At 45.4% G+C, this 25,343-nt stretch overlaps 1 protein-coding gene across 1 annotated transcript in view; it reads right to left on the bottom strand.

Annotated features, from left to right (window-relative positions):
• MCMDC2 (minichromosome maintenance domain containing 2) overlaps nucleotides 1–25,343 on the bottom strand; it is a 1,221,288-nt gene that overhangs the window by 1,133,577 nt on the left and 62,368 nt on the right. Inside the window, exons 2-3 of the mRNA XM_069218905.1 lie at nucleotides 22,391–22,521; nucleotides 10,151–10,210 (exon numbers count right to left, since the gene is read on the bottom strand). Coding sequence (XP_069075006.1) covers nucleotides 10,151–10,210; nucleotides 22,391–22,521 — 191 coding nt within the window. The remainder of the gene's footprint in view (nucleotides 1–10,150; nucleotides 10,211–22,390; nucleotides 22,522–25,343) is intronic.

The raw sequence follows: 25,343 nt of genomic DNA, 5'->3' as shown, positions 1-25,343 counted from the left end.
GCACAACGGAGTTTGAAGCCACGAGTGGGATGGAGGGTGAGGGGAGCTCCACGGCGGGGACAGGAGCTGAGACCAGCGACACGGACTCCTCCTCTGATGGGAGCTCCCTTGCGGTGGCAGGCCCCTCTGTGCCCACCGCATCTACAGGTACAGCCGCCACCCCCCCCCCACCAGCACCACCCTCCCAGCAGCTCCTCAGCGTGTGCCCCGTGGCCGCTCACCCAAGAGGGTGGTCATCTCCTTCGCTCCAGGCACCTCAGCCCCTGCCTCAGTCAGCCCTGCTGCCCTCAGTGAGGAGGCCATTAACCTCCTCAGGTCCCTCACTGTTGGGCAGTCTACCATTTTGAATGCCATCCAGGGTGTAGAGAGGCAGCTGCAACAGACCAATGCATACCTGGAGGGCATTCATTCTGGTCAGGCAGCCCAACAGCAAGCTTTTCAGTCTCTGGCCTCAGCACTGATGGCAGCCATTGTTCCTGTGTCCAGCCTCCCTCCTCCAACTTCTTCTACCCAGACCCAAACCCCTGTACCTCAGCCTACCCCAAGCACACCATCAGACCAGCATGCACACACCTCAACACACAAGGGAAGCTCTGGCAAACATAAGGACCACACATCCCACAGGCACTCACACAAGCATCATACCCATGCACACTTACCAACATACACTGCTTCCACTGTGTCCCCCTCCTCCCTATCTTGTCTCCACTCACACCTGCATGCACTACATCTTCATCCACTACGTCCATCACCAGCACACCCATCACCACACCCCGGTCACTTGCACTCACCACCCCCACTACCATTCACACATCCCCAGTGTCCTCTTCCAGTGTGATTGTGAGCCAATCTCCCAAGGAAAACAAACGCAGCCACACACCCACCCAATAGCCATCCACCTCATGACAGCCTCCAGCCCATGCACCTTCACCCAAAGTCACCAAACGTACACCTCCTACAACCACTACCTCTTCCTCCACTCCCAAACCCCCTCCATCTACCCGTCCCAGTGTGTCCCAAAAACTTTTCCTGTCCAACCTTGACCTCTTTCCCTCACCCCCCCACCCCTTCAGTCCCCTAGGGCCCACCTTTCCAGGTCCCAACCCAGCACCTCAGCCACAACATTAGCGGGAACAGTGGTGCCAGCGGTAACCGGCTTCTGGAGTGCGCCAAGCAGCAGAGCAGCCAGTGTGCCAAGGAGCCAGACCACGGACAGTCCCCCACCTCAAAAGCATAAGAAGTTGGCCAGTGCCCGGCGGGAGAAAGGCAAAACATCTACCACCAAAACCTCTCCCAGGAGTACAGTTGGGAGTGCGAAGATAGCTGCGCCACCATCCAAGGTGGGGAAGGGGCACAGAAAGACAGGCAAGTCGCCGAAAACCTGCACGGCGGACAAGACCGCCACCAGCACCACTGCCAAGGACACTGCCGCCACCAGCACCGCTGCCAAGGAAACCGCCGCCACAAGCACCGCTGCCAAGGACACCGCTGCCTCCAGCACCGCTGCCAAGGACACCGCCGCCACCAGCACCGCTGCCAAGGACACCGCCGTCACCAGCACCGCTGCCAAGGACACCGCCACCACCAGCACCGCTGCCAAGGACACCGCCGCCACAAGCACCGCTGCCAAGGACACAGCCGCCACCAGCACCACTTCACAGTACACCACCGCCACAAGCACCGCTGCCAAGGAAACCGCCGCCACCAGCACCGCAGGCCAATGAGCGCCAAAAGCTCTGACGCTACTGGGCAGCCACTAGCAGGATGAAGCACTCTGGGCACCAAGCCCCCTCCAGAACCAGTGGAGAAAGGCATCCACTACCTCAGTCCTTGGCAGGATGAAGCACTCTGGGCACCAAGCCCCCTCCAGAACCAGTGGAGTATCCCATCCACTACCTCAGTCCTTGTCAGGATGAAGCACTCTGGGCACCAAGCCCCCTCCAGAACCAATGGAGACTGTTATCCACTTGTGAGACTGTGGCTTTGCACTCCCCAGGATGCAGCAGTGGGCAAACCACCCACTTGAGAGACTTGAGAGACTGTGGCTTTGCACTCCCCAGGATAAAGCAGTGGGCAAACCACCCACTTGAGAGACTTGTGAGACTGTGGCTTTGCACTCCCCAGGATAAAGCAGTGGGCAAACCACCCACTTGAGAGACTTGTGAGACTGTGGCTTTGCACTCCCCAGGATAAGGCAGTGGGCAAACCACCCACTTGAGAGACTTGTGAGACTGTGGCTTTGCACTCCCCAGGATAAAGCAGTGGGCAAACCACCCACTTGAGAGACTTGAGAGACTGTGGCTTTGCAAACCCCAGGATACATCAATGGGCATGGTGCCCCCTCGTGGATCTGGAGTCGTTCCCCCCCTTCCACCCCCTGAGGTGCCTGTTGTATTTCGAACTGATGCCCCAGCAGTGTTCTCTCCGTTTTGATCGGTATCTTGTGTGGGCCTCGCCCATGCATTTTGGGCCCAGTGGTCCACGGACTTTAATGGTGGAATACCTTGGACTTGTATTATTGGTGTACATATTTGTTTATAGTGTATATATATATTTTTGAGTACTGGATTTTAATAGATTACAAACGTTCAAACCATTTCCTTTTGTCTTTGCATTCTTCCAGGGGGTGGGGGGTGTAACTGTAATGTATCATGATGTATTAGTGTGCGTGTTGTCGTGGGTGAGGGTGGGGGTGTTGCGTGTGTGTGTGTCACTCTTTTTTCCCTCCCCCTTCCCCTGTGTCATAGGTGCAGTACTCACAGTGGTCTTCGCCACTGGCGTTCGTGCTCCTGGTAGAGGAGCAGGAAGACAAAGTCAAGGAGTATCTGGAGTTCCGGTTCCATGGCGTCCTGGTTCCTCGTGGGGTGTGTAGAGGTGAGCGTTTTCTCTTCCAAGTCCTGTTTCCGCCGTGTTTTTGTTTGCGGTGAATCCGCCCCAGAAAAGGTGGTGGATTGGACTGTTGTAATACTGTGGGCAGTACATTGTCTTCCGCCTGTCTGTTGGCGGTTACCGCCACAGTGTTTGTTTGTACCCCCTTGGCAGTCGGGGTGTTAAAGTGGCTGTCTATGTCGGCGGTTTCCGCCACGGTCGTGATTCCATTTTTTTTATTGCCGGCCTGTTGGCGGTTTTACCGCCGCTTTAACACCGACCGCCAGGTTTGTAATGGCCACCTATATGTAGGAGGAAACCAAAAAATGAGGAACAATAGAAACCACTTAGAAAAATGCAAAAGCTGTGGTTAAAAAACTATATTTGATACAACTCTGCTTGTTCCTTACAGGTGGGAAGATGGTGATACCAGCACAGCAAACGTTTCCTCAATACCATTAAAAATAGTTTGCCTTGCACAGCGTGTTTTCCCATTTTTTTAATGTAGTTATATTTTACCTTTATTCTCGGTGACACAAAATGACACAAACCTAAAATGGGAGTAATACTACTTGTTTGGACTACATATAAAGGAATGCTTTGGGAGGACTGCAGCAGACAAGCCAAGTGTGCATACCAAACCAGTAATAAACGCCAAGAATTGTTTCAAGACACTATTCGCTTGACAAGAGCTCTGCAATGACGTTTTTTAAAAATATTTTGACAGTTCCCATCAACGTAGGTTCCTCAGAGGTTTAGGAAAGCAAGACAAACTGAAATAACCACCCCACAGAAAAAATACTCACAGTCATTCAACTCAGTCAAGGTGTCACTGTAAAAAGTCCAACGTCCCATTTAACCTTGTGCTTATTTGACTGCAGTATCAATTCATAACTCAATTAGTGTATTTATTTATAACAGCAAGCCTACCTCTTAAATCCAGAGACAGGTAAATCAGGAGAATATGGAAAGGGAAAGTATCCTGCTCTCATGCAAAAAGTGACTGCCTGCTAAAGTGAGTCTTGTGGAGTTTGTGTTAATGGAGTAACGTTGGTAATGGGGTGCACTGATCTGAAACTGACCACTAATAATTTTTTGTGATGGAGGTATTTCTCATTAATGCAGCCCCTATGGTCTTATCAAAGAAGCCCTGCGCCTTTCTTGAAGGAGTCGGTTTGGTTTTGGATAACAAGTAGTAATACAATATATTTTTCTAGCAATGGATTGCTTTGAGGATGCCGCACAAGAACGTATTAGCTCTATAAATGTCAAGCAGTTGTTTTGATTGCATATATATTTTGCCATGATAAAATCTGGCATCTAAGGAAGTGTAATCTTTGTGTCAGAAAGGTTAGGGAAAAATAAAAGTAACAGACCTCTGGGAAAGAAAGAAGGCTCTTATTGTGGTAAAAAATATAAAGCCGGGACCTCACTTCGATACTAATAATAATACAAACCTGTGAAAGATGCACTCACCCAAGGGATAGTCTGGTGCTGAATTTTATTGTTACCCAACCCATTTGTACTTTTATATAGCTCTCTAGAAGATGAAAGGCTGGGTAACCTGGCTGGAGTCTAAACTGTCACCATTAGTTCATTGTGTAATTGACCGGGCATTTACCCTCAAAGCCAAAGTAATAATCATTAGAATATCAATGTTCCATAACTAATGTTGTTGGTCTCACCTATACAGTACAAGAGTTCAAAGGATTCACTCATCATTTTGAATATGGCAATATTCAAATCTCAAGGAGGAACAGATTTTGTGACAAGGAGTAGAACGCTCATCCCTCTACGTAATCGTTAATCACACAAATGGTGATAAAATATGCCCATGAAGGACATTTGCAAAGTAACAGCACTCAACTGTATTTTGCTAGAGGAGGAATTTTGCTAAAGTTTGAAGGCAACATTGGACTATATCTTATAGACACATTCTTGGGTCACCATGTTTCTTCAAGCACCAAATGCACAATCTCCTCTACTTATGTCTGGTCACCTGGTTCAGGATATCAGAAAAGACCTCAAAGAAGGAGAAGGTGGTGAACAGGGCACTGAAGAATACGGACACACTTACAAAGGGCAAATACTTATAGAGCCAATCAGATTTGTTACCCTACATCAGACACAACAGAGCGGGCGATAGCCTGTAGCACATCTGGGTCGATAGAGGTACTGTGGTATATAGACCTAACACATGCATAAGCAGGCATCTGGCAACAGTGATGTTTATGACTATCACTTACGGTACAGTTCGCACCCGGCTTTCCCATCCCACCATCACTACTGTTTTTTTCACCCTCACTTGTTCCCTTGGTTCTTCAGTCCACAGTCCTTTAAGGTTTTGTACTTAACTTTCTCAGGCAGGAACTAAGGTGTGCCTAGGGGCAAGTCACAGTCTGCCTTCATACTACAGTGGGTAACTCTGAAAAATTATATGCTTATAATAAACAATCCATATAGTGCATTCTCTTTTTAGAAAGCGTGGAACTCACAGTATCTTGAATCATCTCCCAAGACATTGTGACAAAACATTCCAGGTCTTCCAATCAAACACCTACAGGAGTGAGCCTAGCCCTCCCCACCCATTTTTCTCTGTAACTTCACGTCCCTTCTCTATTCTTGAAGTAATTTCTGTATAGAGATCTGACATGCAAAGTCCGTTTTGGCCAACTTAGAGAATCCACCACGTATCTCAAGATAGGAAGAGGTATCCGCCTAGGTTGCATCCTGTCCCAGTTATTGTTCTCTCTATACATTAATGGGGTAGATAAACATTTACAGGGTTTACAGGCCGATCCCCCATATGTGATTGGATGTCCTGTGCCTACCCTACTTTATACAGACGATGTTGTCCTGATCTCCAGAACACCCAGGGGGATCCAGAAGTTAATGTGTGGATTTGAACAGTTTATGTCATCTAAGGGTATGATAATCGATAAATCCAAAACATTTACTATGGCCTGTGGTAAGAAGGTAAACAAATGCAGAAGTTTTTACAGTCAGAATATGGAGATTAGTACTGTCAATTGCTTTAAGTAACTGGGGGTATTGTTTTCTAGCAATGGAAAGTGGGACCAGCTGGTTTGTTTGGGTTGGAACAAACTTAGAAGAAATTCAGGTGCTGTATTCAGATTTGCTAGTAGACTAGGAAGCCACCTCGTAGGCACTATGCTGGACATTTACAGGGCTAGAGTTGTTACCACGGTTGCGTATAGTGCCGGGGTGTGGGGTTACACCAAAAACTCTCCCCTACAATTAGAGGAGAATTGTTTCCTAAAACGCATGTTAGGTCTACCCACATCAGCCTCTAATTGGATCACGCATCAAGAAATGGGCATACAATATTTGGAAGATGTGCTACAGGTGAGACTCCTGCTTTTATGGCATAGCATATGTTCTAAGGAAGCCACTGGTTTTACTAAAGATCTTATATTAGACTGTATGAAACTGGACAACGCCACGTGTATACCCTGGATAGCTTTTATTGAATCCCCCTTTAAATCTGTTGTCAGCAGATCTATAAAACATAATCCAGAGGACGTGCTGTCATTATCAAAGAAATGTATCAAGGACACTTTTTTTATATTTAAGGCGGACACTAGGAAGCTAACTGAATCTACCAAAATCACTGTTGGTCTTTACTTGTCTTACTCATTGGATGCAAGTAGGTTTGGTTATCTTTCCATAGTCACCAACATGCAGCACAGGTTTGTGTTAATTAGACTAAGACTGGGAATTGCGCAACACCTAGTAGCATTTCCTCAAACTAGGCATTGCCCTCTAGAGTCAGATAGATGCCCTTGGAATGCAGTTAGCAAACAAAACACTTTGCATTTTGTCCTATTCTGTAAATTCTATGAACATCTTAGAATCACCTACCTTAAACCACTTTTTAATGTACTTAATATAAGAACTTATCAGGATGAACTGGAACTCGTTAGCCTTAGACTCCCCAAATGTATGCTACAGGGTGGCAAATTACATCCTAAAAGCAATTCATGTTAGGAAAAGTCTTAATGCACTTTAAAATACCAATTGTATTTTATCTATTTTATAATTTTACATTTTAATTTCCAATCTTTTTATGAGCTTATTGATTCATGTTCTACTGTTTTATTGAATTTATAACACGCTTTTATAGCTTACTTTTGGTATTGCCGAACAAAGATCATGAACTGAAACCTACAGGAATGAGTCTCTCCGTCCCCACCCATTTTTCTCTATAAGTTCAGGTCCCTTCTCTATTCTTGAGGTAATTGCAGGGGGGTGGGACAATGGGAGAGCCTTAATTGTGTATGCACTTGAGCAGTGACTCTTTATATTCAAAGGAGGCTTTCATTTTTTAACCATATTCATACAAATGCACGTTTTATGTATCCATACTGTATGATCCCATGTTCTTTCTGAATGCTCTTTCTTCGGACATTCTAGCGAGAGGGTTTGCCTGCATGGGAGCCTCCTGAAAGGGTAAGTGGACAAGTGAAGATTTAGATAGTACTCTGTTTCAGCAAGATCTCTTTGGAGAGGAGAGAAAAGGATGCAAACCACAGAGAAATTCCTGTTGCCCAGTCACTGGAAATTGCATTCTTTTTAGGGCTGGCCTCTAGGAACAAGCATGCTAATCTATTCATATGGTAAGCTTACATCTTCGTCTGTCATCTTTCTTGTACTGCAAGACCATATGCCAATCAATCACAAATGGAGACCTGCCTAGTATCCGACGAGAGATTAACTTAAGCAGATGACGTTTCAGGCATAAAGAGTACAGGTCTTCCCTCTGAAAGATACATTTTTGTGTCACTTGTTTCCACGATTGCTCTTAGGTACTGGATGAATTTTAGAGGAGTAATTATGAATTTGTCAAAGTTATTCTGGATGTCCATTTCACATAGAAAAACAGGATATCCTCTGCAAATCTTTAGCCATCCACTGACATTAAAGGATTTTGATCAATGACTTATCCAAGTAAGGACAAACAATTATCATTTGATTTTGCAGGAAAGATTCCGGAAACACTAAGCATACTTAGAACACTTGAGGTGGTGATTTTAAGTCAAAGGGAAGAACTCAGTGTAGCAACTATTCCGCAATGAAGGTAAAGGTTGAATCTTTATTAACAGCCCCTCACACCATAAACCATCTTCTCTCCATCAGAGCTGCATTTCAGCTGACTCTTACGATTTCTATTACATCATCAACTCTATTACATACTAACATTCTAACATTCCTTAAAGACCCACTTACATAACCATTACTACACTCAGTATCAGCAATGTTGCCTGCAAATCTGAGCTTCTTGACCTTTGGCATAGAAATATGGATTATGTAAACCACCAGACGCACATCCCATTCTCCCGCGCACAGTAAGCACTTGAGGGTAATAAACAATGCCAAATAATTTATTTTTGATCCCTCTGATTAAAGAGTTTATATGTAACATGGGCTGATATTCCTATTTTCCATCTTTCTTTCTATGAACATAAAAAATGAGAAATCCCCTTGTTCATCTCTTTTTTATTTAACTTTTCAACACCCTCTTTTTGTATCAAAGCTTGCATCCAATGAACCAATCGGGCTTGGTGAAGAGGGTCAATATTGTTTCAGAATACTGGGTAAGGAATTCTGAAACCTGACCGTCTATTTCCCCATCTCCATTTGTGTTTCATTCCTTTGTCATTTTCAGGAGTGCATAAGGAAAGGAGAAGTGGGTGTCAAACATCGCCTTTTGTAGTGATATTTTAGGAGGTGTCATTGAACCATGTTTTGGGCAAGATTAAGAAGTTAGGATTAGGATTAACAATAGTGTCAGCGACCTCCTTTCTAGGGTTCACAGCTGATCTACAGAGCTATAGAAGAATAATGTTAAAAACATTTTAGTAAATTGGATAACACGCTCCAGCGAATCTGAATAAGGTCATTTTGATCATCAACTTTCTTTATGAGATGTGTCATCATCAGCGGAGTGAGTGGTCTGATATTGAGATAGTGAAATTCAGTTGAGAGTGGATCTTAGGTACCGATAGCCATAAAGAGCTCCTTTATCTTCATTAGAAAGATAGAAGAATATTCAGTGGGGACGAGGTTCCAGGTTGCTCCTCGTAACAGTTAGCATAGCAGTAAGACAAGGGTCCTGCTCCATCTTGCAACATTTCACATAACAATGAGGGGAGAGTGAAACAGTGAGACTACTGAAGAGAAAATGCATTTCCAACAGCTTGCGTAAAGGCATGGAAAGAGCAAAAAAAATTTTTGTTGAAATAGACGTTTAAGGAAACTTGAAGTAAGGGTGAAAGAAAGCATGTAAAGCATGTAAAAGTGTAGCAAAGAACAAAGTATATTTGGCTGAATGGGGCTGAGGATAAGGAGGCGCATATAACTATGAATTAGAGTCAGCAAAATATGTAGACCAAAGCATCCTAGGGTGGAAGAGGAGTGAGGAATGCTGAAAGTGGGAAAGTAGAGAGGGTAGGGAGGAAAGGTGGAGGGTGGAGAGAGGAGAAAAGACAAAGGAAGAAGGGGAGAGGAGACTGAAGATGGGAGAGTCTGGAAGAGGAAAGCTGCATATGATAAATATCTTTACATATGGGGGTATAAATGTTGGGAGAAAGTAGTGGAAAAGCATGAATGGGATGGAAAGGAGTGTCACAATGAGGTGGTGTGGCCATGGATTCAGCTTCTCTAGAAGCGGGAGAGTAGTCAAACTATTTGGAGTGTAAGCAGGAGGAGAAGTGAAGAAGCTAAGGAGGAATAGTAGTAGTAGGTAAATGGGGATAAGATGGGTGAGGGGCAGGGTGAGGGTAGAGCTTGTTTCAAGATTGAAGGACGGTCAAAAAATATTGGTCAAATTGTGCTAGTTTATCATTGGTCGACTGGATATCTGCTCTTCCGTGGCTCACTTTTTTAGCACGTCCTAGCCTTAAACAAACATCATGAAAATATAATGCCACACATGCGCTGCAGTTTTAAGGATTGTTTTGTTTCACAACTAAATGGCCCCAATCCTAGCTAATGGTGCTCCACTAACTTAATCAAATTAGTCAAATGCACAATAATTGAAAACAAGTTTTGTATTTTTAGTTGGAAATTGTAGAACGGTATAAAACATCACTTTAGTGCTATAGTAATAAAGTAAAAAAATATCTTACAGTTGTTTAAGATTTAGTTTGCACTTAAGACATGAAACAAATCCTGATGTGGATGTAGTAAAGTGCAAAAACATTTTCTCATTGGTCAATCCTACATTAAAACCTTTTGTACTAGCATTTAAATGTAGGATTACCTGGTTTTCTGTCTTCAGTTGTTCAATTAAGGATAGTGTATTTATAGCAACAGCACAGACCTGCAAAAGAAGAAAGGTGACATATATAATCAAATTGTTTCCTCATGTAAATCTTCATTAAAGTCATAATCACATCTGTAAAACTAAATAAAAAATGTATTTCAATTTAAAGCCACAAGCATTGAATAGTCACACTAATACAAACAGTCCCAGTGCTCTTCTAAACACCACACACCCAGATATCCCACACCTACCACCTGACTAATATTGTGAGTTTCTTTCTTTTTAATTCATTCAGTTGTGGTCTATATGTTAAAGATGGGCCTGTATTATTTTTGGCATTTTAAATTTGCTTTCTCTTTCAGGAGATGGGCCCTCTCCTCAGCTTGTTTTCGAGAAAGAGGCAGACGTCTGCTTCTAAACGTTCTCTTAAAGGCGAGTATGTCAAAGTAGATTTGTATCTGAAATGTCTGAAGAAGAGTTTAATGTGGTGGATCTTGGCCTTTTCATACAACTACACAGAATAATAGGGGACCACCAATTTGAGTCATGCCTTTTAGGAGTTTGCTCCCTTCTGGAGAATAAGAACTTTGAGAACGGTGCTTTATTGAAACTTCTTTTGAGGGAGCACAAGATTTTCTCTTCGGAGTGGTGGATCTCCTATGTGAAGGAGCATCTAAAAGTTGCAGCAGCAGAATTGCAACAGGTGAAAGTGACACAGTAGAAGCCACCACAGGAGAAATCCCTATTGGTATTTGAGGTGGAGTCTGGTGAGGCACTGGACAAAAAGAGCCATGGGAATTTATAACTATAGTGCTCAGTGAAAATGTGGCTAGCTTTAGTGAAGGTAAGTTTCAATTCTATTAAGGACACAGAGGCGAGGATTGTGCTATTCGTACTTCACTTTATTACACAATTTCCAAAAGCAGCCATTTAACATTAACAAGAAAAAACTACTGTTACCGGAAACCCTTAGGGTACCACATTAAGAGGGTCATTCTGACCCTGGCGGCCGGTGGCCGCCAGGGCCACCGACCACGGGAGCACCGCCAACAGGCTGGCGGTGCTCCAATGAGCATTCTGACCGCGGCGGTTCAGCCGCGGTCAGAAGCGGAAAGTCAGCGGTCTCCCGCTGACTTTCCGCTGCTCATTGGAATCCTCCATGGCTGCAGAGCGCGCTCCGCAGCCATGAGGATTCCGACCCCCCCTACCGCCATCCAGTTCATGGCGGGAAAGCCGCCATGAACAGGATGGCGGTAGGGGGGGGTCGCGGGGCCCCTGGAGGCCCCTGCCGTGCCCATGCCAATGGCATGGGCATGGTAGGGGCCCCCGTAAGAGGGCCCCAAAATGTATTTCACTGTCTGCCTTGCAGACAGTGAAATACGCGACGGGTGCAGTAGCACCCGTCGCACCTTCCCACTCCGCCGGCTCGATTACGAGCCGGCATCCTCGTGGGAAGGTCGTTTTCCCCTGGGCTGGCGGGCGGTTTAACTGGAACCGCCCGCCAGCCCAGGGGAAAACTCGTAATACCCGCCGCGGTCTTTTGACCGCGGCGCGGTAATTTGGAGGGCGGGATCCTGGCGGGCGGCCTCCGCCGCCCGCCAGGGTCATAATGAGGCCCTTAGTCCATCTTCTAATCACAGCATCTGGTGCCAATATTGCCCATCTTCACTTTCAGGGCTCGCTCTTTCTTTGTCCAAATCACGCGTAACTTGAATCATCATGCGTCTTGTTTCAACCCATCATTTTCTATGAAGACAGGAAACCCATAAGTGACCATTCTGAACAACTTTGTCAGCATGGATACCTTCAACAGTAGAGTAAAAAGCCAAATTGCAATAATAGAACATGAACCATACAATAATTTCCTTCGATAGAATCAACACAGTGTCACAACTTGTATAGTTCATGAATCTTGAACATGAAAGCTTTAATTATTCCAAACGGGGAGGGTAAGTGTCCAAACTGACCGCCAGGTGGTATAATCCTTGCATCAGTGTAATTAAAAGAACTGAAACTTACCTTCACTAAAGCTAGGCAAATTTTCATTCTGTCAGGACTGGAGGTGAAGATTATGCTAGTTCAAACCTTGCTCACAACTAAACCTCTTAAAGGTGGAGTCAGAGGACCAATCAGCCGCATGCAATATGTCTTCCAAATGAGCTCCCATATAGAAAGCCTTTGAGGACATTGCCCCTCTCCTTGAATGTGCTCCAAACATTTTGGTGTCAATACCAGCTTCTTGCATAACCCACCGCACCCAACAGACTATAGTAGGAGAAGACACCACTTTAAATGGTTTCCGTATGGCAATGAGGAGCTGCCTTTTGCCCAGGGGGCGAACCACCTGTCATATCCTTATAAGCCTTAAGACATTGTACTACATACAGCTTGGGTACATCCCTAAAGGTCAGAAAATAAATTATGCAGGCGTTAAACTTGCTCCGCCTTCGTACTGTAAATGCCACTCCATCTGGGGAAAACACTCTGCCTGAGAGGTCAAGGGCTTTCACATCGGAAACCAATCTTCATAAGTCTAGACACAGAAGCATTGCCAACTTGGCTGAAAGTTTTTTCTGGGATAAAAACCTATTCGGCTGCCAAGATAGAAAAAGGTTGAGGACCTGACTGACGTCCCACAACTTTGAGTAATGACGTTCTGGGGGAAGGGCAAGCTTGAACCCTCTGTATAACCAGCAGACAAAAGGGTATTACCCCACCAAGCTGCTGTCCACTGGAGCATGTCCTGCCAAGATGGCAGACCTAAAAGCATTAACATATTGATAAGCTAACACCTCCTGAGCTAAGCTGGACATACAATTCAGAATTTGAACAACTCCTGCGCCCACTGGAACCACACTCCATCGCAGAGCCCAACGCACTCATCTCGTCCAGGTCGACCAGCTTGGTCCTGTTGTCCAACCAAGCCTTAAAGAGGGGGAATTCAGCATGTTGTGAAAACCCTTGGAGCGTCCAGCTTCACCTGTAAACTGCCAGGCCATCAGCTGCAAGGAACCTTATATCACCAACCTATGTGGTGTGAGATCTGGAGTCAGCAGAAGGTGAGGAGGGAGGGGGAGTTGGATTGAAGAATACCAGGAAAGTTCCAAAAGAACTGGAAACCACACTTGAGACCTCCACAAGGGTGTTACCATGACCGTCTCCGCTCTCTGAGGCACATATGGGCTGATGCTCTGGTGATCACTGCAAAGGAGGGAAACGCATGTACCTAGATTTATTTTTATTGACCACATGGCCCACATCCTGCAGAAACCTTTTTTTTCACCACTGCTTGATGGTCCGGCCTCCAGCTGAATAAACAAGGCAACTTGTGGTCCAGCAAGAATGCAAAAAAGGTAGATTGAGAATAGACACTATCTCTCCGAGAGCTGCAGGAAGACCTGTGGGTCTAGATTCCATAGACTTCAGTAGTAAAAGTGTCAAGAGTGCCATTCAGCCACCTGGTTCAACTTGCCCAAAACATATTCCACCGTAACTGAGATGTGGTTCTCCTGGTGGAAGTAAGACAAATTCTTCCCCAAATCTGCCAGAGCTTTGTATTTGGCACCCCGTAAACTCAGTTCTTGTGGTGACCAACTTCCACCAGTGGAAAAGTCCCCACACTGTATGCCCCAACCTGACCGACCTGTATCAGACTCTGTCACCAAGTGGGGAACGGACCAGAAGATTGCCCTCCTGTTCTATGCCTCCAGGTGGGATAGTCACCAATTGATTTTTGCCTTCGTCTTGTCCGAAGGTGGGACTGGGCATATGTGGGACCTTTCCAAAGGTGATGCACCTTGAGGCGTTGGAGAGCTCTCTAGTGAAGAGGACCTGGGAAAATTACTTGGATTGATAAAGAGAGTAGACCAACTAGGTGCACAATCTGCCAGAGAGAGGTGTGACTTATGGCTAAGGTCTGGCGCAATTTGTGATGAATCTTTGCCATCTTCTGGGACAGAATGCTCAAGGTGCCCGTGGTGGAGTCTATTTTAAAACCGAGGAAGTTTGTTTTCTGAGCTGGAGACAAAAGTGATTTATTTTTATTGACCACAAACCCTAATCCTTGCAAAAGATGTACTGCCATCCACAGCTGCTGGGTAAGCTTTAGAGGATACTGGGCTAAGAACAGGAGGCTGTCTAAATAGGTAATTAGTCTTATCCCCCTGGCCTAAAGGAACTGTATCTTTGGCTTTGGGACCTTCGCAAAGCACCACGGGCGGACAAGAGATCCAGTGGAACAGTGGTGAACTTGAATGTCTGGTTGCACCAGACAAATTGGAGAAAATGACGGTGGGGAGGGAAAACAGGAATCATCAAGTAGGCATCCTTCTGGTCTAGATGCACCATTTAAGGAAGCTGGCTCTCTATATGACGTATCAAAACGAGATACATTGTGTAAAGAGTCCAGGAGTTCCCTTACTAGTGGACAGGGGCTTGCTCTAGCAAACCCAAGATGCTCCTTTCGGGGATAGTGTGGTTGAGCAACCTTAGGCTTATCAGAGAAGAGTATGAAGCATCTGCAAATACACACACAGTCAATAAATGAGATACACAACTCAAGAAAGGGGTCCATACCAATTTACAAAAATAACAAGTATCTTTATATACTTTAGGCACCAAAATTAATATGATCAGGTAAGTATGTTTTGCAAGAAAAATACTTTCAGGTTATGCAAAGTCAATAGTGCATTTCCCAGAAGCTGTAATGTTATCCTGTGGAGAGAAAAACAAGTATTGCATTTAGGTATAGTACAGTGACTTACGGAACCAATCTCCTGGGCTTAAGGTGAGTATTGGGCAAGGGTCAAGACCACATCAACAGGACACACCTGGTGGCACTTGGGCAGCCGGGTGCAGAGGTGTAAGACAGCGTTGGGTGCCCAATGTTAGTCAATGGGGATTGGTCTGGTTGAAAAGATGCTGCAGGTTATGACTGGGGATCCAGTTGGGGGAAACCAACAGGTGGGTTGAAGTGTAGAGATGCTCAGAGACGTGGGGACATCTTGGGTCTTCTTCTCCACAGGCCTGAGGCGATGAATGATTGAGGGGGTCTGCGGGTAGAGGCTGCAGGCACCGTTGGTGAGTCCGCAGTGGGGAAGTCCAAGGTGGGCTTTTTCTCTGGAGGGCTGGGGGACCACGCTGGCGCCGTTGGTCCACTTCCACTCGTGCTGGGCGGCACAAGTGCAGTGGTGCTTTCAAGGTGTCAGGTTTTCAGAAGTCCAGAGTACTTGCAGTCCTCTTGGGGGTGCCTGCAACATGCAGGGAAGCAGCTCCACAGGAATTCCTATGTCTTTGTTGAAGGCAGGAAGTCCACCCAGGCTTTTGGAGGCACAAGTGCTGCAAGAAGAGACAACTTTGGTACAATTTGGCAGGAGCAGCACACAGGCTGGTAGTGCTGGGTTCAGGTCAGCTGCTTCTTCTTTTGCGGTTGCCGCTCATGAGTGTCCTTCTTCATAGGTAAGCAGGAATCTGATTTCCTGGTGCCAGGGCTCCCTTAAATATTGAATTTAGGGGTGTTTTGGGGAGTGTAGGGTAGTAGCCAATGGGCTACATACCCTGGGGTCACTAGACCCTCTATATAATGACTTCCTGTGGAAAGTGTGCATAACCGTGGCCAGAGTTCCTAAATCTGCCAACAACAAGATGGGGTGCAGGCTGGCTAAAACTAGTAGTTGGTAGGTTTTCAAGGGGCACCTCTTAGGTGCCCTCTGGGTGCATGTGTTAATAAATCCATCACTGGCATCATTGAGGGTTTATTAATACAAGATGTTTTATACCAAACAACCCTATTCCACTGAAGCCGTCACGTAGCTGGGGAATTCATAGTGACCAGTGCCCAGCACATGTACTTAAAATGGCTTCCCTGTTCACTCACTATGTCTAAGAATCGACAACGACATAGAAGGGGCATATCTGCTTAGACAGATATGTCCTCAATGTAATATAATGCACATTGTCTTAGGGCTCTTTGGCCTGCTGTAGGGGTGGCTTACATATACTGCACTCAGTGTTAGGGGACATGGCACACAAGTTGTGTGCCATGTCTTGTTTTCACTTTTAGCTGCACCAAGACACACAGCCTTCAATGGCAGTCTGCATGTGCTAGGTGAGGGGTCTTGAGGGTGACCCTCCTTGGCGCCCATGCCCTAAGGTACAGTTTACTAGCGACTTACAGGTGGGCCAAAGGTGTTGTCAACTGGGGAACAATTGCAGTTTTAGGGATAGAGATCTGGCACTGGGGACCTGGTTAGCAGGAACCCAGTGCACTTTCAGTCAAAATTGCATAAAATACCCAGCAAAAAGCAGCAGTGGCCAAGTCAAAAAGGGGCACCTTCCTACAACTATCCAGTCCAGCAGCAGCAGCACATCCCCAAGGAGGTGGATGCCCTCCATCTTGAAGTGGCAGTAAACCAGCCTCTTACTGAATTCCCTATGATTTATTACTGGCCTCTGACCACCATTGGTCTTGTCTACTAAAAAGAGAGTGCTATAGAATCCATTGGTATGCGTCACAGAAAACAGATGGCCCCTTTCTGCAAAGGTGCATTGAACTCCTTGTCCATAAGTGAATGGGGCAAGGTCTGAAGCCTTTGGAGGGACCCCCGTAGAACTCTATTTGGAACCCTTGCACTGTTTGCAATGCCCATGCATCATGAGGAGATAGAAGACCACACTGAGAGAAACTCGGTCAGACTGCCCCCTACTTTGATTTGGGCAGAAGGAAGCACACTTACTGTTGCAAGAGGCATTGCCAACTTGAACCCTGAACTGCCTCATCCACGGAACCGCTGACCTCTCAAGGGGTAAAAGTTTTTTTAGCACGCGTTGGTGTGCCACTGTCTGCTCCCAGATTTTGTCCCCTGGGAGGGGGTGTAGATGCAAAACAGTGAGTCATTCAGTCCCCACCACAACTGCCCTTTGGAAAACCCTCAGGGTAAAAATGCCCCAGATGTTAGTTTGGGCATTATCTAGTGAGGCGAAGGCCACCACAACTTGCCCAACTCCTTCACAAATGGGTCCCCGAACATATCCCCCTGGATCACAAGGCCCGCTTCTGAGGAGGCTAGGTCGCCGAAGCTTGGGATTGATCATAATAAGCAAGGAGCAGCGGCACTCCATGGACAGTGCGCAATTTGTGTTCCCCAAAAATATGATTGCGTGTTGGGCCAAACCTGAGAGGACATCAGGGGGAATGAGGGGAAACTGAGGTATTTGCCTCCTCCACCATGTCAAAGATCTTTGTCATGGGTCTAGGCGCTTGTCTTGGCAAGAACACCAAGAGTAGTCAATACCCTTCTTAGGGTCCTTCATAAACTTGGCCAAAAATGTGGCCATCTTGGGGTCGATGTCTGGGTAAGAGTGACTTCCCCTCTAAAGAGGGTCGAGGGCACTCCACCTGAACGCGGATGTCCTTTACCAAAGGTTTACGAAGGCACCCGCCACATCACAACCTCATCTGCTGGGATCCAGTCCGCAGACTTCAGGTGGACAATGTCACCTGGGTCCAGCATGTGTGAAACATCCTGAGGCGTGTGAGCAGGATCTGGAGAAGGGCATCAGGGCATGGAAGGGCTCTCCACCTGTTCTGACTCCCCGTGATATCCATCTGGGTCTTGCTGGTCTGGCAAAGGTGGCCATGAAGGCTCTGGGTAAGTGACTGCAGGCTCCCTTGGCCCTCTGAGAGGGTGCTTCTTAAGAAGCACAAAAGCGCCATGATACACCTTCAATAAATTGCCTCTTTTGAGGTGGGGGGACCACCAGCCTGGGTGTTTTGAGGGCAGTGGGAAGTAGCTTCTGGGTGTAGGGGAGGTTGGTGTGAAGTGTTTCACGCACTTGCACACATTTTTTTCAGAGAGGCGCTGGTCAAGGGTCTTCATGGCCCCACTAACTGCCTTAAAAATCGAGGTGTCTACCGCAGCATAAAATTCATCATTCCATTGGAGGAAGGACAGGGAGTCCTCCTCCTGGAAAGTGACTGCAGTGGATTACATGCTTAGGATATTAGTATGTATGTACCCTTCTCACTAGACTGGGTTACCCAGACAGCTATCAAGCGGCCAGGGAGGGCCAAGATATGGGTGGGTTGAGCCCAATTGTGGTCCACATGCATATGTGGTTCTGGGATAGGGTCCAGAGGATATGGGTGGCCGAGAGTGCACAATTAGAAGGGAGCAAGCTCTAGGGACATGCACCCCACTGATCACGGAGGAAGTGCCTGGCAAAGTGTCCCTGTCGGCCTGCATGGCCATGTAATTACCGACCTTGCGGGCGTCTCTAACTAGGGAAAATACAGACCTCAGAGGGGCGTCAGCTTTCACTTGCGGGATAATACAGACACCAAAAGGGGTGACGTGCCAGGCTGAGCGGGTAAGTCTGTGGAGGTACAGGGCTCCAGTGGCACGGGCCTGACACTTCCTTGTGAGAAGATGCAAACCATGGAGCAGCTGAGACTCTCTGCGCAGGCATGACCCTAGTGGGCAGCGGACTGCACTGCAGCATCTGTAATGGGGAAAGCCACGTAAGAACCACTGAGGCGATCCCATGACTAAAGGGAACCTGTTGTACGAGGAAACTGCAGATTAGAAGTAATAAACAGTAACCCAACCCTAATTATTGACTATAACGGGAATCATCACAGAGAACGAGGAAAAGAAATACTTAACTTGGCTCCTGAGCAGCGAAGAAAGAAGGAGTTGTGAAAGAGTAAATGGACCATATTGGCACCAGATGCTGTGATTCGAGGATGGACTATATGTAGTTTCCTAGGGTTTCTGGGAACAGTAGTTATTTCTTGTTAATGTTAAATGGCTTCTGTTTTGGAAATTTTATAATAAAATGAAGTAAGAATAGAATAATCCTCGCCTCGTTCCTGACATAGAATTGCCTTACTGGAATACTCTCAATCAAGGAGTTTTGCTAGTAGTCTTTAATGCTGTGGAATAATGCTCTCTGTCTCAATGTAAAGGCTTCTTCCTCTTAAACATCCAATGATTTCTCAATGGTGAGCATACTGACCAAGAAAGCAGGGATTTTTCATCAAACTGTCTCCTTCCAGACATCCTTTTAGAGGGCTCTCAAGGGGTCAAAAAGCTTTTTTTTAAAACACCTGGTAGTAGAGCTCTTCTCAACTCCTACTGATTTCTCCAATAACTTTCTCCACTTTTTGGCACTTAGTAGCTTCTTCTTGTCTACAGTGAAGAGAACTTTTTTCTCTTCCCTTCACTGTCTAGTGTTACATTTTGGAATAGAAGGCATATTCATATACAGTATAGAGATATGATAAGAGGGCAAAGCATGAAGCATATGGATCCTTTTCAGTCTTCTTTTTGCTGTGTGAAGGTCACGCCACAAAAAGAGAATGTTTCTGTGACAGAAAGAAGAAAATTGATCTAGAAATTAAAGGTAACACACTGATTGAAATTACAGGTTTGCAAATCAATCAATCAGGATTTGTACAGTGCACTAATCACCCGCGTGGGTATACAGGCACTGTGATCCATGCTGCTCCACAGGCATCAGTTGAAAAGCCTGGTCTTGAGTCCTTTTCTGAACTCCTGAAGAGAGGGTGATGTCCTGAGATGGAAGGGGAGGCTGGTCCATGATTTTATGGCGAGGTAGGAAAAGGAGCATCCACTGCTGCTGGTTCCGTGGATCGGGGGCATGGGTGAGGTAAAGGGAAGCGGAACGTAGGAGTCTTGAGGTTTGATGGAAGCTCAGGGGATAGTTGTTGTATGCCTGTCCTTGATTGTGCAAGGCCTTGTAGGCGTGGGTCAGAATCTTGAATTGGCATCTTGTATGGTTGAGGAGCCAGTGGAGTTTCTTCAAGTGAGGGGCGATGTGGGTGCGTCTGGGGAGGTCAAATACGAGTCTGGCCTCTGAGTTCTGTATGGTCTGCAGTCTTTTGAGGAGGTGTGAGGTAATCCCATCGTAGAGAGCATAGCCATAGTCCTGTCGGCCGTTGATGAGGGCTTGGGTGACGGTGCACCTGGTTTAGGCACGGAGCCATTCAAAGATTTTTTTGAGCATGCATAGGGTAAGTAAGCAGTCGGAAGAGACTTTGCGGATCTGGTTATTCATGGTGAGTTTGTTGTCCACGATGATGCCATGGTTTTGGTCCGTGGGGGTGGGAGTTGGTCCCAGTTCGGTAGGCCACTGGGAGTCCTTCCAAGGCTAGAAGATGTTCCCGAGGATCAGTACTTCTGTCTTGTCAGTGTTGAGCTTGAGGCAGTTGTCATGCATCCAGCCAGCGACACTGGTCATGCACAGGTGGTAATTTGCCTTTCTGGTGGAAGCGTCTTCAGAATGGGAGAGGATGAGCTGGGTGTCATCTGCATAGGGCATAGTGTTGAGTCTGTGGTTTCTGACGATGTTGGCAGGGGGTCATGAGGCGATAAACAGAGTAGAGCTAAGAGATGAACCTCGAGGGACGCCCCAGATGATGTTCTTGGGCTCAGAGGTGAAAGGTGGAAGACGATCTGTCTGTGATCTACTGGTGCAGTTTCTTACGATGCTGGCCAGGGGGGTCATGCATGCGTTAAGCAGAGTGGGATGAACCTTCAGATATGCAGCAGATGATGTTCTTGGGCTCCGAGGTGAAAGGTGGAAGACAAGCTCTCTCTGTTCTACCGGTAAGGAAGGAAGTGATTCATTTGAGGGCTTTGGATTCTGATCGAAAGCTGCTGTGTGGAACGTTTCTCCCCCCTCAAGGAGGGTTCTGATGTCGTCAGTGTCTGAGGTCAGGGTGGTTCGTCCGGAATCCAGATTGGTATGCATCCAGAGGATTGTTGTTCTTGAGGTATTTTGTGAGTTGGTGGTTGGTGACTTTTTCTAGAGCTTTGGCAGAGAGTGGAGAAGAGAGATCAGCCAGACGTTTTTGAGCTTGTTGGGGGGTCAGTGGAAGGTTTATTGAGGAGGGTTTCCATACATCTGGGAAGGTGGCTGAGGTGATGGATGTGTTCAAGATGGCTTTGAGCATGTTGCCAATGGTGTCGTTGCTGCGGTTAACATGGTGTGGACAGGGGTCCGTGTGAGCGCCGGAGTAGATGAAATGCATGATGTTGGTGGTGGTCTGTGTGGTGAGCTAGTTTAAGGCAGTGATCCAGTGGTTGGGGGTGGTGTTTTTGAGGTGGCTAAGGATGTCAGTGGCGGGGGTTCGGATTCAATGTTTTTGTAGATGGTAGAGATCTTGTCGTGGAAAAAGTCCACCAGAGAGTCACAGAGTTCTTGGGAGGGGATGATAATGTTTTATGTTGCTGAGGGGATGGAGAATTCATTGACAATGCTGAGGAGTTTTTTTATTGTGGTTCGAGCTGGCTTTGATGTGGATGGCAAATATGTTTCTTCTTGATTCTTTTACGAGTCGGTGGTACTGGTTGAGTGATGTCTTGTAAGTGGTTGGTGGGCTCCTTGGTGGTAAGTCATTTCTTTTCCAGCTGATTACACTTGTGTTTCAAGATTCTCGCATCCGGGGTGTATCAACTGGCATGTTTGGAGGGTTTGTTGGGTTTGGTAGGTTTGATGGGGGTGACTGTTGGCGCAGTCAGAGATCCAGGTGGTGAAGTTTTTGACAGCCTGTTCAAGCTTGGTGGAGGTGTCGGGCTGGGAAGTGTTGAGGGCAACTGTTCGTTGGCTTTCAGATACTTCATTCCAGCTGCAGTAAGAGGTGCTGGACAGCCTGATGGCGACGCTAGGAGCTGTTGTGAAGGTGAAGCGGATGTCTGTGTGGTCTGTCCAGGTGAGCTCAGTGACGTGGCTGTACTATACTCTGTTGCTGACCGTGAAGATGGGGGAAAGGGTTTCCAGTCTAAGAGAAGATAAACCAGAGGTTAGTGCTTAGGGATTTTGTTTACAGGAGCTAGAAAAGAATACTGTAAAAGATGCTACTCCTGGGTGTGATGGGATTCTGGTGATGATGGCTCAGTTCCATTTTCAGCCTCTTGAGGATGCGATTTATGTGGCTACATTAGAATCGTTTTGTATTTTTTCTTTAAAATATTGCATAACTGACTTTGTAAAGAAATTCACTAGTTTTGTACTGAAAACAAATAAACTGAATTCAGCCAGGTAAGGAAGCAGAAAATGATCTTCACCTCAGAAATGTCTTCCCAAGAGTACAGGTTTTTGTCTTTTTTTATCATGGCCATTCAATGCTTATAAACATCACAAGAGATGAGTGAAAGAGAATATATTTTTCCATGTCAAACTGCCACCTGAAAATGAAAATAATAATCAACTTACTGCGCGAAAAATGTGAACTGCTTTCCTTGGTTCATGTAAGATTAAATTTCCAAGAGTTGAGTCCAATTCTGCAATGTCGCAAGGATTTACATAAATAATAAACCTATACACAGCATAGCTCTGCTTCGATTCTAGAGACAAAAAGAAACATATATATTATTTTTGCCAAATCAGTCTCATCAAAAATGTCTCACACTTTAGAAAAAAAACCTGACCTGTGCAAAGTCGCAAATTATAGCTCAATGCTACTGGAATAAGCTGTGTTCGGCTATAAATGGAGGATCTGGCAAGGTAGGCTTAAACTAGTGTCGGATTTAAAACTTTCTCAGAGAAAGCAGAACATTAGCTTCTGTAGGATTACTTGAGTTTGAGAGCCAATTTCCAACTTTTTAAGAACAGGGGCCAGATGCAGGAAACAAATAGCGAGTCGCAAACTGCAAAAATTCCCGTTTGCGACTCGCTATTCGCGTTTCCCAATGCAGAAATGCATATTGCGAGTCGGTACCCTTCCTATTTGCGATTCTGAGTGGTATGCAATACCATTTGCGACCACATATGTGGTCGCAAATGGTGTCGCAGTTACCATCCACTTCAAGTGGATGGTAACCCACTCGCAAATTGGAAGGGGTCCCCATGGGACCCCTTCCACTTTGTGAATGGACCCACAAATATTTTTTCAGGGTAGGTAGTGGTCCAAGGGACCACTACCTGCCCTGCAAAAAAACCGAAACTAAAGGTTTCGTTTTTTTTTTTAAGTGCAGCTCGTTTTCCTTTAAGGAAAACGGGCTACACTTAAAAAAAAAAAAAACTGCTTTATTGAAAGCAGTCACGAACATGGAGGTCTGCTGACGATAGCAGGCCTCCATGTTTGCGAGTGCCTAGACTCGCTATGGGGCCGCAATTAGCGACCCAACTCATGAATATTAATGAGGTGGGCCATTGCGACCCCATAGCGAGTCGCAGACGGTGTCTGAGACACCGTACTGCATACCAATTTGCGAGTTGCAAATTGCGAGTCGCAGGGACTCGCAATTTGCAAGTCGCAAATTAGCATTTTGCTACATCTGGCCCCTAGGTGGCATACTCACATATGTAACTATTTTCACACAACCACAAACTTAATATATATATTTTCACATGGAGAAATTTGAAACGTCCATTAGAACCTTTGTTTTTCATTTCAAGAAACGAAAATGGTCCCCCAAGTAATAGTCTCTTACTTGCCCTCCAACATCAACTGAAGCGTGCATGAATTCCAGAGAGAAATTCGCCTTCGGAGTGGTAATTCCTATTCAGGCAAGCTATTGTCCAAATAGTTATCTTTTCTTCTTTATCCCCTTCCCCCCAAAAAATCCACAGAAGTGTGCCTGAACCCCACAAAGTGGAATACTCAAAAAACATGTTGTTCACATCTGGGTGCATTAACTTGCATTTTCCTTATGAGATGTCTATGAAACTGCAAACATTTAAAAATGAACCCACTGAAAAGCCTATTTAGTTATCAGTTTAAAATGTTGTTAGGAAATTGCTGCAATAACAATACAAATAATTGAATTCAGAATCTAAAAGCAAATAATATAGTGGATATTCCATTGGAATTTGTAGAAAAGTCTTAACAAACTGACTATAAGGCACTAACCTCAGTTCTCCGGCCTTAGAGAAGGCAAAAGATCTATTAAACATGGGTTGAAATACATTAGAACATTTTGTATTACCAACAACCATTCACTTCAATAGAATTCATTGTCCCATGAAAAACTTCAACATAGGTAACAATCCTGCTCCTTACTGTTAGAACATAACAATATTGCTTCTGAACAGTGGCGATACCCAATCTAAGAAAAATTGATCTAAGATGAAACCTATACTCTACAAAAACAGCAAGACAGTATAAAACGTGGTCAACAGTTTCCTTCCTAAATTCACCGAGCCTGTTTCACACCTGATAGTTCTTGGTTTTCCACACTCATTGAAACTGGAACAGAATTCAAATAAATCCAAATCTCAGCATTTCATATTTAATCTTTAGTTGCGTCAAGGTAGCTTTAGTTCCATATCAAGCATTGCCCCGCATATATAATTTGATTACTAGTTTTTACATATTTCTTGGGCCTTAGTTCCTGAAGGAAGGTCTGTTTCAAATAACTTCTTACTTATAAGTAAAAAGCCCTTGATGATGGAACAGCATCAACTGTCACTCAGCTCCTAAAACGCACACTTCTAGATCATCCAAAGATTTTATATTGTTCAGTGGCTGTGCCACTAAAAATATACCATGAACATTAAGAATTTAGCTTTCATTGCAAACTCGTTTTATTAAGTAGAACTCTAATCTAATTTATGTTCGAAAGGATATAATGAGGGAAAAAATGGACTTCTAACATAAGTTGCACTGGGCAAGATAGTCACCTTCAAAGCCTCACTTTACTCAGTCCAGGCCTCCCTACCTTATACCAATGACGGCAGAAGCCATGCCCTAATCACGTCTCAGATTGGTTACAGTGCAATAATACGTAGACACCACCATCTAAGCGCAAATTGTTTTCAGCATCCAAGTCTGCATAGCATTCGCCAGGAGTCTGAAATACTTTTAGAAGCTTTTTGGCATAAAAGGTTGTCAAGAGAATTAGGACCACCTGACCCGCTGCTAAACAAAACTAACAGCCATATTAGAATTGGCCAAGAGTTAATCTACCCTCCACCTTCTAAAGAATTATGAAAAAATACAAATCACTGTTGTTAGCAAATAGGAGGTAAGGCTTATCAGGCTTTTATTTTATACCTTCAATACGGCCAACTCAGCTGGGTTTAGTGCTTCGAACATACTTATCCTATCACCTCTGATCCCAGAGGTTGCAATTTGGGTCATTGACAGCGACCATCCATTTAATTAGACAGGTGGACTTGTTTATTAAAAATCTCTCCGAGGACAATTTAGTCTATTTTAGCCTGC

The sequence above is a fragment of the Pleurodeles waltl genome, chromosome 2_2 (genome assembly GCF_031143425.1).
Source record: "Pleurodeles waltl isolate 20211129_DDA chromosome 2_2, aPleWal1.hap1.20221129, whole genome shotgun sequence".
Taxonomy (NCBI): domain Eukaryota; kingdom Metazoa; phylum Chordata; class Amphibia; order Caudata; family Salamandridae; genus Pleurodeles; species Pleurodeles waltl.
Note: the sequence above shows the minus strand (reverse complement) of the source record. Positions and strands in the feature narration are given on the sequence as shown.